The sequence below is a fragment of the Scyliorhinus canicula genome, chromosome 2, assembly GCF_902713615.1.
Source record: "Scyliorhinus canicula chromosome 2, sScyCan1.1, whole genome shotgun sequence".
NCBI lineage: Eukaryota > Metazoa > Chordata > Chondrichthyes > Carcharhiniformes > Scyliorhinidae > Scyliorhinus > Scyliorhinus canicula.
The window spans coordinates 274,699,414-274,711,632 of record NC_052147.1 but is presented as its reverse complement, the minus strand read 5'-3'; the positions used below and the strand labels follow the sequence as shown (position 1 = coordinate 274,711,632).

General features: G+C 50.4%; 1 protein-coding gene across 1 annotated transcript in view; it reads right to left on the bottom strand.

Moving 5' to 3' along the window:
• slc15a2 (solute carrier family 15 member 2) overlaps positions 1–1,936 on the bottom strand; it is a 92,614-nt gene extending 90,678 nt beyond the window's left edge. The window contains exons 1-2 of the mRNA XM_038790075.1: positions 1,864–1,936; positions 1,565–1,626 (exon numbers count right to left, since the gene is read on the bottom strand). Of these exons, the coding sequence (XP_038646003.1) occupies positions 1,565–1,626; positions 1,864–1,882 (81 nt within the window). The 5' untranslated portion in view covers positions 1,883–1,936. The remainder of the gene's footprint in view (positions 1–1,564; positions 1,627–1,863) is intronic.
• Between the last annotated feature and the right edge of the window lie 10,283 nt (positions 1,937–12,219).

Genomic DNA, 12,219 nt, shown 5'->3' with positions numbered 1-12,219 from the left:
AAATGGCTAGCACAGTGCCTTTGATTCCGGCTTGGGTCACTGTCTGTGCGGAGTCTGCACGTTCTCCCCGTGTCTGCGTGGGTTTCCTCCGGGTGCTCTGGATTCCACCCACAGTCCAAAGACATGGGCCGGGATTCTCCCCTGCCCGGCGGGGCGGGGGGTCCCGGTGTGTCGGAGTGGCGTGAACCACTCAAGCGTCGGGCCGCCCCAAAGGTGCGGAATTCTCCGCACCTTTAGGGGCCAGGCCCTCACAGTGAGGGGCTAGGCCATGCCGGAGTGGTTACCACTCCGCCGGCTGGCGTGAACAGCCTTTGGCGCCATGCCAGCCGGGGCCGAAAGGACTTCGCCGGCCGGCGTAAGTCCGTAAATCTGCCGGAGCGTCAGCGGATGCTGACGTCATCCCGGCGCATGCGCAGGGGAGGGGTCTCTTCCGCCTCCGCCATGGTGAAGGCCATGGCGGGGGCGGAAGAAAAAGAGTGCCCCTACGGCACAGGCCTGCCCGCCGATCGGTGGGCCCCGATCGTGGGCCAGGCCACCGTGGGGGCACCCCCTGGGTCAGATCGCCCCGCGACCCCCCCCCCCCCCCAGGACCCCGGAGCGCCGCCAATCCCGCCGGTCAGGTAGGTGTTTTGATTCCCGTCAGCGGGAGAAGCCTGCAGCGGCGGGACTTCGGCCCATCACGGGCCAGAGAATCGCCGCGGGGGACCCGCCGACTGTCGCGTCGCGAATCCCGCCCCTGCTGAATCTCGGGGGGCGGATAATTCGGGACTCGGCGGGGGCGGGATTGACGCTGGCCCAGGGCGATTCTCCGACCCCCCCGGGGGGCTCGGAGAATCCCGCCCATGCAGGTTAGGTGGATTGGCCATGCTAAATTGCCCTTAGTGTCCAAAAAAAAAGGTTAGGAGGGGTTATTGGGATAGGGTGGAAGTGTGGGTTTAAGCGGGTCGGTGCAGACTCGATGGGCTGAATGGTCTTCTTCTACACTGTATGTTCTATGAAACCCATGCAGACATGGGGAGAATGTCAAACTCCACACGGACAGTGACCCAGAGCCGGGATCAAACCTGGGACCTCGGCGTTCTGAGACTGCAGTGCTAACCACTGTGCCACCATGCTGCCCACGTATGGGTGTGTGCACATGAATGTGTGCACAAGAATGCTCATGCATCCCTGATGGTCTGCTGATGCTTCATCCTGTGCCAGTATCTGGTACTCCCAGGGGAAGGAGGGCAAGTCCCAAGTGTCCCTCACCCAGGGTAGAAAATTAACCCAACTGCATCCCCCTTCACCCACCCCACACACAGATAGAGACAAAGAATAGGTAAATGTTCCAAAAAAAACTTCAAATATGTATCAAATGCCTCCCTCCCATCGCATTAGCGTAAACACGAATGGCCAAAAAGTAAGTTCCACAAGGTTATATAGTGTGTAAACAAACCCAGCACATTCCGGGTAAACTCCTCAAAATTGCAACGACAGTACACGAGCTGTTTGTTCATTGCCAACAGTGACAGCTTTCGCGGCTGAAGTTCAATCTCGGATATTTTAATATGCAAATACTCACCGGTGATTGTTTCTTGAGAGGGGGGAGATCTTTTTGCACCTCGCCATCAATGGGAGAAGAAACTGGGGTGGGGGGGGGGGGGGGGGGGTGGAGGGAGAGATAACATTAACAGTTAAAACTGGGTTGCAAGTGCACCCTTAAAAATATTCACAAGCCTGAGAAAGGTGCCTACCACATCATATTAATTGGCACACTGAAGTGTCCCATTGCTAAAACTCTAGAATAAGGAGGACTCTTGACTGACAAACTGAATAAGCACAAGACATTCATGTGGTAGAAGTATCGAACTGGCCACGTACCTATTCTGTTCTTGACCATTTTGGAATGCAGTTGAAGAAAGTTTGCAATGAGAAGTTGCAGCCACGCTCTCCCTCTCTCTCTGAGCAGTCCCGCTCTGTGGATTTCCCCCCCACCCCCCCTTTGTGGCTGATGCTGCTTTTTGTTAATGTTTCACTTCTGTCTTGGTAATCGACAGAATCTGGGAGGCAACTAACGAATGGATCTTGACAGCTCCAAAAATTCCGAGCTGAGGATTGTCCACAGGAACCTTTGAACACACACACACACACCCCTCCCGAATTGTAAGAGAGGATCTCAGGCTCCTGCCCTCCTCATTTCCCTGCAGTGTTTCGCTTGAGAGAGTCAGTCAACGCGATTTTCACTCCTCCTGTAAACACTCTTTGCAAAGTTGCTGGCTTTCAAATCAAATCCACACAAAATACATCTAAAGGGGAGCCTTTCGACCGGTCGCCTTCTGTCTGAAAGTTGTCATATGAGCGTGGGTTCGATTTTTGTTACAAACTAGGAGCCACGTTTTTGGACTGTTTTCTTCGTACCCCAGAGATTCTATTCCCTCTTCAGGCCCCCATACTCGGCAGAATCCGATTGCAGATTGAACTGGACAATGATTTAAAAACTTTGGGGCTGGGACGGCCCTGAAGTACACAGTTACTTTTTGAAGTGCAGTAATCTGTGAATAGAGCAGGCAGTTTACACACTGCAACACCCTGGGAACACCAATGAGCAGGAGTGAGTTGGTGGTGTGAGGGAGGGCCAGGTTGCTCAGATCGGTGTGGTAATAATAATAATAACCTTTATTAGTGTCACAAGTCGGCTTACATTAACACTGCAATGAAATTACTTTGAAAAGCCCCTAGTCGCCACATTCTGGCCCCTGTTCAGGCACAGGGAGTGTGAATTCAGAATGTCCAAATGACCTAACAGCACATCTTTCAGGACTTGTGGGAGGAAACCGGAGCACATGGAGGAAACCCACGTTGGGAGAACATGCAGCCTCTGCACAGTGACCCAAGCTGGGAATCGAACCGGGGACCCTGGTGCTGTGAAGCAACAGTGCTAACGGCAGTGCTACCGGACTTGTGATGTTTTTAATCTTCACCTGTGCCTCCTGCCAGATGGGACCACCTGAAATGACAGTCCATTAGAAAATGCAGCAATCTCTCGGAAGAGATGTGCCATTATTACAGGGGCAGGAGGCGGGGATAAGCATTTTCATCTGCCATGGTCTCACCTCTCCCCCGTCCTCCTCTGTAACCCCCTGCAAGACCTCGGAGAGATCTCTCTGAGAACCCTTCCTCTGATTCTGGCTTGAACATTGACGGGTTAGGTGGATTGGCCAGGCTAAATTGCCCTTAGTGTCCTACAAAATAATGTTAATGGGGGGGCTGTTGGGTTACTGGTATAGGGTGGATACGTTGACTTGAGTAGGGTGATCATTGCTCGGCACAACATTGAGGGCCGAAGGGCCTGTTCTGTGCTGTACTGTTCTAATTCTAATTCTAATATGTTCCTTCAGCTGCCAAGGCCTAATCTTTGCAATTCCCTCAGTGAAACGCTCTGCCTTTCTACCTCGCACTCTTCCTTCAAAACTCCAACTAAAATCTTCCTCTTTGACCAATCACTCTCGACCTTAAAGTCTGCTTATCTGACCCAGTGTCTGATTGATTTCGATTCAATGTGAATTGCCTTGGGATGTTATCCTGGGTGCCATTTAGTGGCAGCTTCTTGTACTTTTAGCTATCTCTTTTGTAACGGAGCTCAGAATTCATTATATATATATATATATATATAACCTCATGGTTGGTTTAGCACAGTGGGCTAAACAGCTGACCTGTAATGCAGAACAATGCCAGCAGTGTGGGTTCAATTCCCGTACCGGTCTCCCCAAACAAGCGCTGGAATGTGGTGAGTAGGAGCTTTTCACAGTAATTTCATTGAAGCCTACTTGTGACAATAAGCAATTATTATTATGACTAATTTATAACATTTTTAAAACTAGACAAAGACTGGAAAATGACTAAAGCTATGTTTTTCTATGACTTTCAAACAAAAGCATTGCAGTATCCGAAAACCTAATCCCTCGTTATCTCTGAAGGGGCACTAACGACCCCATGAGCTGCAGAAACCAAAGGACCATCTACATCTCCTAAGCCAGGCCTGGCCAATGGAGGCCACTAGTCTGCTAGGTCAAAGGACCCAGCAGCCTCCTTTCAAATTCTTAATTGGTGAAACATTAATAATCTCAAGAAACCAAGACAAAGGAATATATAATCATTTGTCGAAACCAGAGTGCAGAAATTGGGAGTCGTGTAAAGTGGCACTTTTAGCTGGTTAACCTGTAATATTGCCTTGTGCAGCTACAATGGCAGCCTGCCATCTTCCATCTAGCAAGCAGCAGCAGGATGATACTGCAGCAGGATGCGGATGGACTAGCAGAATGGGCAGACAGGTGGTAGATACAATTTAATACCAAAAAGTCTGAGGTGACGTATTTTGTCAGAAGAGATAGCAAGAGGCAATATAGACTTAATAGCACCACTTTCAGAGTGCGTGCAGGAAACAGAAAAGTCCTAAGTGGGCATTGAACCCAGTGTCTTCTGGAGCACTAGCGCCTGAGTTAGGTCTGGGGGGGGGATGTGGGGGAGATATGAAGATGTGGGGGAGGGGGATATGGAGATGTGTGGGGGGCGGGGGGGGGGGGGTGGAGATGCAGATTTTGGATGAATGCTTGTGGGAAATCAACTTGCACGGTTGCGAGATAGAGCTCAGCAATGGGAGCAAATGAATTGTCCGACAGAGAGCCCAGCATGGTGTTGATGGGCTGAATGGTCCATTTTCTATGTTGGAGTGACTGTATGACACTAACTCTGCATCCCTCTCCCACACAGCTAACTTGCTGAGCATGCTCAGCATTTCCTGTTTTTATTTCAGATTTTCAGCATCTGCAGCATTTTGCTTTGGTGTGGTTGCAGGGCCAGGTGGGGCCACAGTTTAACATCTCACAAAAAAAAGATAGATCCTCTAACAGTGCAGCACTCCCTCAGCAGTGTACCGGAGTGACCACCTTGATCCTGTGATCGAGTCTCTCGTGCGAGACTTCAACCCCTGACCCTCTGAGTCAGAGGACAGACAGTATCATCTACTGAGTCACGGCTGACACCACTATCATCTTGACTGCCTGACTTGCAGTTCACGTTCTAATATCATTAATTAATGTGCAAAATTTGCACCATTCTCAAAGGAGAGTGGGGCTGACATGGCAACAAACTCAGTTCAACCCTCACCTGTTGTCAGCGCAGAAAAGCACGGGGAGCATAAGGTGCAGGATTCTCCCTTCTGAAGGCAGAGTGTTGACCCCGTCGTAAAAACTGGAGAGTTTAACGACGGCGTCATTGGACCGCTAATTGTAGCGATCCTCTGCCCTACAAGTGGCCAGCACGGGACTGGAGCGACCCACGCCGCTCCAGCTGCCGATACCGGCGTCAAATGGGTGCCGCGGGTCTGCGCATGCACACTGCGGCCGGCGTAAATGTCGCATGCACGGTAGCTTCCTTCTCCCCGCCGGCCCCGAAGCAACATGGCGTAGGGTTACAGGGGCCGGCGCGGAGCAAAAGAGGCCTCCACCACGAGAGGCCGGCCCGCCGATCGGTAGGTCCCGATCGCGGGCTAGGCTATGGTGGAGGTCCCCGCCACCCCTCGGGGTCGGGACCACGCTCACCGGAGAATCAGCGGACCGGCGTCGGGGTGGCATAGCCCGATTCGCGCCTGGCCTGGCGATTCTCCGACCCGGCGAGGGCTGAGTGAATCCCACCCAAGGTCTTTGACGGAATTATTTTAGTTCTTTCATCTAATTGGCAAGGCCAGTTGCTCATCCCTGACTGCCCCTGAACTGAGGACAGTTAAGGACCAACCATATTGCTGTGGATCTGGGCCACGTGTCGGCCAGGCCAGCTAAGGAGGGCAGATTTCCATCCCAAAAGGACATTACCTGTCAGCATCAACGGGGGCCGAGGTGGAGATGGTTGACAGCTTCAAACTCCTAGGGGTGCACATCACCAACAGTCTGTCCTGGTCCATCCACATTGACGCTACGGCCAAGAAAGCACAATACATTCCTATATAAGCCTATACATTCTCAGGAAACTAAGGAAATTCAGCATGTCCACATTGACTCTTACCAACTTTTACAGATGCAACATAGAAAGCATCCTAGCGGGCTGCATCACAGCCTGGTATGGCAATTACTCGGCCCAAGACAGCAAGAAACTTCAGAGAGTCGTGAACACAGCCCAATCCATCACGTGGCCCCGCCTCCCATCCATTGACTCCATCTACACCTCCCGCTGCCGTGGGAAAGCAGGCAGCATAGTCAAAGACCTCTCCCATCCAGGTTATTCTCTCTTCCAACGTCTTCCATCGGGCAGGAGATACATAAGTCTAAGGACACGCAATAACAGGTTCAAAAACAACTTCTTCCCGCTGTTACCAGACTCCTAAGTGACCCTCTTATGGAATGAACTGATCTCTTCACACATCTTCTCTACTGAGCAGCACTACTCCGAATGCTTCACCCAATGCCCGTGCCTATGTATTTACATTGTGTATTTATGTATGCCCTATGGTTTTCACGTATGGAACGATCTGTCTGGACTGTAAGCAGAACAATACTTTTCGCTGTACCTTTAGGGCAGCACGGTAGCATGGTGGTTAGCATAAATGCTTCACAGCTCCAGGGTCCCAGGTTCGATTCCCGGCTGGGTCACTGTCTGTGCGGAGTCTGCACGTCCTCCCCGTGTGTGCGTGGGTTTCCTCCGGGTGCTCCGGTTTCCTCCTACAGTCCAAAGATGTGCGGGTTAGGTGGATTGGCCATGCTAAATTGCCCGTAGTGTCCTAAAAAGTAAGGTTAAGGGGGGGTTGTTGGGTTATGGGTATAGGGTGGATACGTGGGTTTGAGTAGAGTGATCATTACTCGGCACAACATCGAGGGCTGAAGGGCCTGTTCTGTGCTGTACTGTTCTATGTTCTATGTACCTCGGTACACGTGACAATAAATCAAATGCAGTTAAATTATTGAACCAACAGCTGCCATGGTCACTATTAGCGACGTACATTGTATTCCAGATCTGTGGACCAAATTTAAATTCTGCCGTGTTGGGACGTGAACCCATGTCCACAGGGGATTAGGCTGATTAGGTTACTAACCCAGTGACATTTACATAACACCACCATCTCCCCCACGATGTGGGGATAGGAGGGAAGCACCTGTATGGTTACCTCCTCCCTAATCATGACTCAGCTAAGATTAGCTAACTCTGCACGAAATAGGCTCCAAACCATCTCAATGCCACTGGACAAGACTCTCAATGTGCCTCTTTTTCTATCATTGCCAAGACATTTGAATTAAATGTCAAACGTACAGAAGGTTTCGTACCTTTACTTCTGACACTGGGATTCTGACTGACTTCATTTTGCAGGTAATTTGTTCGCAATCACCAGAGCAAGGTGACCTCTACAATGGTGCCCAGCACTGCCGTTGGTTCCTCATGGCTGAGCTATTGCTCAGTACACTTCTTCCTTTGGAGGATTGTAAGAGAACAGTGATTGGACAACTGGCGGAGGACATCGATTACAATGTCTCACTCGTACCATGGTAATGGCAGAGTTTTCCTTCAGAATAGTGCTGCGGGAACTTTTCCATCTACCTGAGAGAACAGGTGGATCCTTAGTGGCTGCTCGGAAAGATGGCACCTCTAATGGTGCAGCCAAGGGCTGGTTTAGCTAACAGGGCTAAATCGCTGGCTTTTAAAGCAAACCAAGGCAGGCCAGCAGCACGGTTCGATTCCCGTACCAGCCTCCCCGGACAGGCGCCGGAATGTGGCGACTAGGGGCTTTTCACAGTAACTTCATTGAAGCCTACTCGTGACAATAAGCGATTTTCATTTTTCATTTCATTCCCTCAGTACTGTGCTGGGGTGTCAGATTTTGTGCTCAAGTCCCCCAGAGCAGGCCTTGAACCCACAACCTCCTGACACGAAAGGCAAGCAGAGTACCACTGACTCTCAGCTGACACCCTCAGTGCTCTCTCTGTCGTTGTCTTGACCACCCTACATTGTACAATGATGGAATGACTTGCATTTATACAGCATCTTTCATATTGCTTGACAACCTATGAAGTCCTCAGCGTAGTCAATGTTGTAACGTAAAAAACATGGCAGCTAATGTGTGTACAGCAAGATCCACAAACAGCTTTAATGATGTTGTTCAAGGGGCACATAACAGCCTGGATGTGAAGACTCCTGTAAAATAACAGGAGATCATTGGAAACAATCAGGCTCTCCTCAAGAAATGGAATGGGTGGCAACCCTAAATTGTATAGGTCAGAAAGTCTCACTGCACAGTTTATCACAGCATTGTGCCATGAATCTGCCTGGAGACAGCAGTAGGCAGCATTCAAATGGCCTCAATTGCGGACAGCACGGTGACACAGTGGGTTCGCCCTGCTGCCTCACGGTGCCGAGGTCCCAGGTTCAATCCTGGCTCTGGGTCACTGTCCGTGTGGAGTTTGCACATTCTCCCCGTGTTTGCGTGGGTTTCACCCCCACAACCCAAAGATGTGCAGAGTAGGTGGATTGGCCATGCTAAATTGCCCCTTAATTGGAAAAAATTAATTGGGTACCCTAAATTTAAAAAACAAATGGCCTCAATTGGTATGTGCATCTCTCGGTAACGAGCTTAGAATGGCAATAATCAAGTGCAAATAATTGATGAAGGACAAATAGATTATAGACGATTGAGAAGGTCCCCAGATATACATGAAATGAAATGAAAATCGCTTATTGTCACGAGTAGGCTTCAATGAAGTTACTGTGAAAAGCCCCTAGTCGCCACATTCGGGCTCCTGTTCGGGGAATCGAACCATGATTGCCTGCCTTGGTCTGCTTTCAAAGCCAGCAATTTAGCCCAGTGTGCTAATTCATAGATTTCATAAAATGTACAGTGCAGAAGGAGGCTATTCGGCCCATCGAGTCTGCACCGGCTCTTGGAAAGAGCACCCTACCCCATCTCCACCTCCACCCTATCTCCATAACACAGTAACCCCACCTCACACTAAGGGCAATTTTGGACACTAAGGGCAATTTATCATGGCCAATCCACCTAATGTGCACATCTTTGGACTTAAAGAGGAAACCAGAGCACCCGGAGGAAACCCATGCACACACGGGGAGAACGTGCAGGCTCCGCACTGACACAGACCGAAGCCGGGAATCGAACCTGGGACCCTGGAGCTGTGAAGCAATTGTGCGAATCACTATGCTACTCTGCTGCCCGTAAATGCATAGTTAAGGAAATTGATAGGAGCAGAGAGCTGAATACATAGAAGGCATAATCAAAAAAACAACAAAGGTATCATTGCCCAAACCCCGAGAAACCAGGAGAGGCAGTCACCATCTCGCAGTCTCAGAAAGCGGACAAGTCAGCTTTCAGCTACTATGCTCGAAGGCCAAGTTTACAACAAACAAGCTTCTAAAGTCTTACATTCAAGGCTGTGCAGAAAACCTTCGTAACAGCAGTTTTAAAATATCTTCACCAGACCAGGAAAAAGATGGTTCCCAGATTTGAGTATCATCCCTGTATTGTGTTGGGAACTATAGCTGATAATTCAATTGGGATGTTGTCTGGGGGACAGAGTTCAGGTATCGTAGATATATTTTGTAACAAGGGGTACATTATATATAAACTGCGTGTGTTGAATAATTCATATATCTTACTTACGTGAGAGTAGTCAGTCCTGTGTGTGTACGTTTTTTCTTCACTTTAATAAATAGTCTTTAATGACTGTTACATGATGACCGGGCTGTGTATTCTCACTACACCCCCATGAACCGGTGTTTCAAGTTAATAATCTTGCGGATAACATCAGTGCGCTTTGTAACAATTGAGTTACGACCCCCTCGGGGGCTACGGACTATGCTCCATCAGATTCACCATATTTGCTTCTGAGTATGAGCTGCCCCGTTAATTGGGGTTGGGGTGAACCTCACACTATACAAACCCCGACCTGGGTCCAGGTTGGAGAGGGAGGACCTTTGAGGAGAGTCTCAGCTTTGTTAGCTTGGTGTCCACCTAAATAAGCCTTTGTTCATTTCTATCCTACCGGGCATTGCTGTGTCTCTCCCGTTGGATTCTACAAATTGCATTAGACGTTTGATTCTTAATTGCATGTCAACAGTGTGACAATTAAAATCATATCATTCTGAATTTTCAGACTATTTCCTGTGGAAGGCAAAATGAGTTCTCAGCATTTTAACTAATTTTGCAATCAATGCCCAGCCTGGGTGGGCAGAATGGGAAGTGGTTAATACTTTTTTTTTTTTAAATAATTTTTATTGAAAGAATTTTTTACATGAAGATATTTACCCCAACTAACTATAGGATATTACAAAATATTCCCTCTTAACAAATATCCCCCCCCGCCCGAACTCGCACGCGCGTTGTCCCTCCCCCCCTCCCCCCCTCCCCCAAAAACAAACAAAGCAACAATCAACATCAAACATGAACTGCGAGCAAATTTGCCCGCATTTCAACCGTACATAACCCACCACAACCGTTGTTGCCACCCCCCCTCCCCCCCCCCCTCCCCTCCCCCCCCGGGTTGCTGCTGCTGCGACCTCTGCACCCTATCTCTGAGCCAAAAAGTCGAGGAAAGGCTGCCACCGCCTGAAGAACCCTTGTACTGACCCTCTCAGGGCGAATTTGACCCTTTCCAACTGAATAAAGCTTGCCATGTCATTAATCCAAGTTTCCACGCTTGGAGGCCTCGCGTCCTTCCACTGTATTAGTATCCTTCTTCGAGCAACTAGGGACGCAAAGGCCAGTACTCCGGCCTCTCTCGCCTCCTGTACCCCCGGCTCCACCCCAACCCCAAAGATCGCAAGTCCCCATCCTGGTTTGACCCTGGATCCCACCACCCTCGACACCGTCCTTGCCACCCCCTTCCAGAACTCCTCCAGTGCCGGACATGCCCAAAACATATGGACATGGTTCGCTGGACTTCCCGAACACCTGACACATCTGTCCTCACCCCCAAAGAACCGACTCATCCTTGTCCCCGTCATATGGGCTCTATGTAGCACCTTAAATTGAATGAGGCTAAGCCTCGCACACGAGGAGGAAGAATTAACCCTCTCCAGGGCATCAGCCCATGTCCCATCCTCTATCTGTTCTCCCAGCTCCCCCTCCCACTTGGCTTTCAGCTCCTCTACTGATGCCTCCTCCGCCTCCTGCATTACTTTGTAGATGTCCGATATCCTCCCCCCTCCGACCCAGACCCCCGAGAGCACCCTATCACTCGCCCCCCTACTGGGGAGCAAGGGAAACCCTTCCACCTGGCGTCTAGCAAATGTCTTCACTTGCAAATGTCTAAACATATTTCCCGGGGGGAGCCCAAATTTCTCCTCCAGCTCTCTCAGGCTCGCAAACCTCCCATCTACAAACAGATCCTTCAGCTGCCTGATGCCCACCCTGTGCCAGCTCTGAAATCCCCCGTCCATGTTCCCCGGGATGAATCTATGGTTCCCTCTTAACGGTGCCTCCATCAGACCCCCCACTTCCCCCCTGTGTCGCCTCCACTGCCCCCAGATCTTGAGGGTGGCCGCCACCACCGGGCTCGTGGTGTACCTCGTGGGAGGGAGCGGCCATGGCGCCGTTACTAGGGCCCCCAGGCTTATGTTGCCACAGGACGCCCTCTCCATTCGTTTCCAAGCTGCCCCCTCCCCTTCCATCATCCACTTGCGCACCATCGATACATTTGCCGCCCAGTAATACCCCGAAAGATTGGGTAATGCCAGCCCTCCACTATCCCTACTCCGCTCCAAGAAGACCCTCCTCACCCTTGGGGTGCCGTGCGTCCACACGTAGCTCATGATGCTACTCGTCACCTTTTTGAAGAAGGCCCTAGGGAGGAAGATGGGCAAGCACTGAAATAAGAACAAAAACCTCGGGAGGACCGTCATTTTAACGGACTGCACTCTGCCCGCCAGCGACAGCGGCACCATGTCCCACCTTTTAAATTCCTCCTCCATCTGTTCCGCCAGCCTGGAGAAGTTCAGCTTGTGGAGAGTCCCCCAGTTCCTTGCCACCTGCACCCCTAAATATCTAAAACTCTTTCCTGCTCTCTTAAACGGGAGTCTCCCGATTCCCTCTTCCTGGTCCCCTGGGTGTATCACAAATACCTCACTCTTGCCCAAGTTTAGTTTGTACCCCGAAAAGTCCCCGAATTCTGCTAGCAGTTCCATCACCTCCGGCATTCCCCCTTCTGGGTCTGCCACGTATAGCAGCAGGTCGTCCGCGTATAG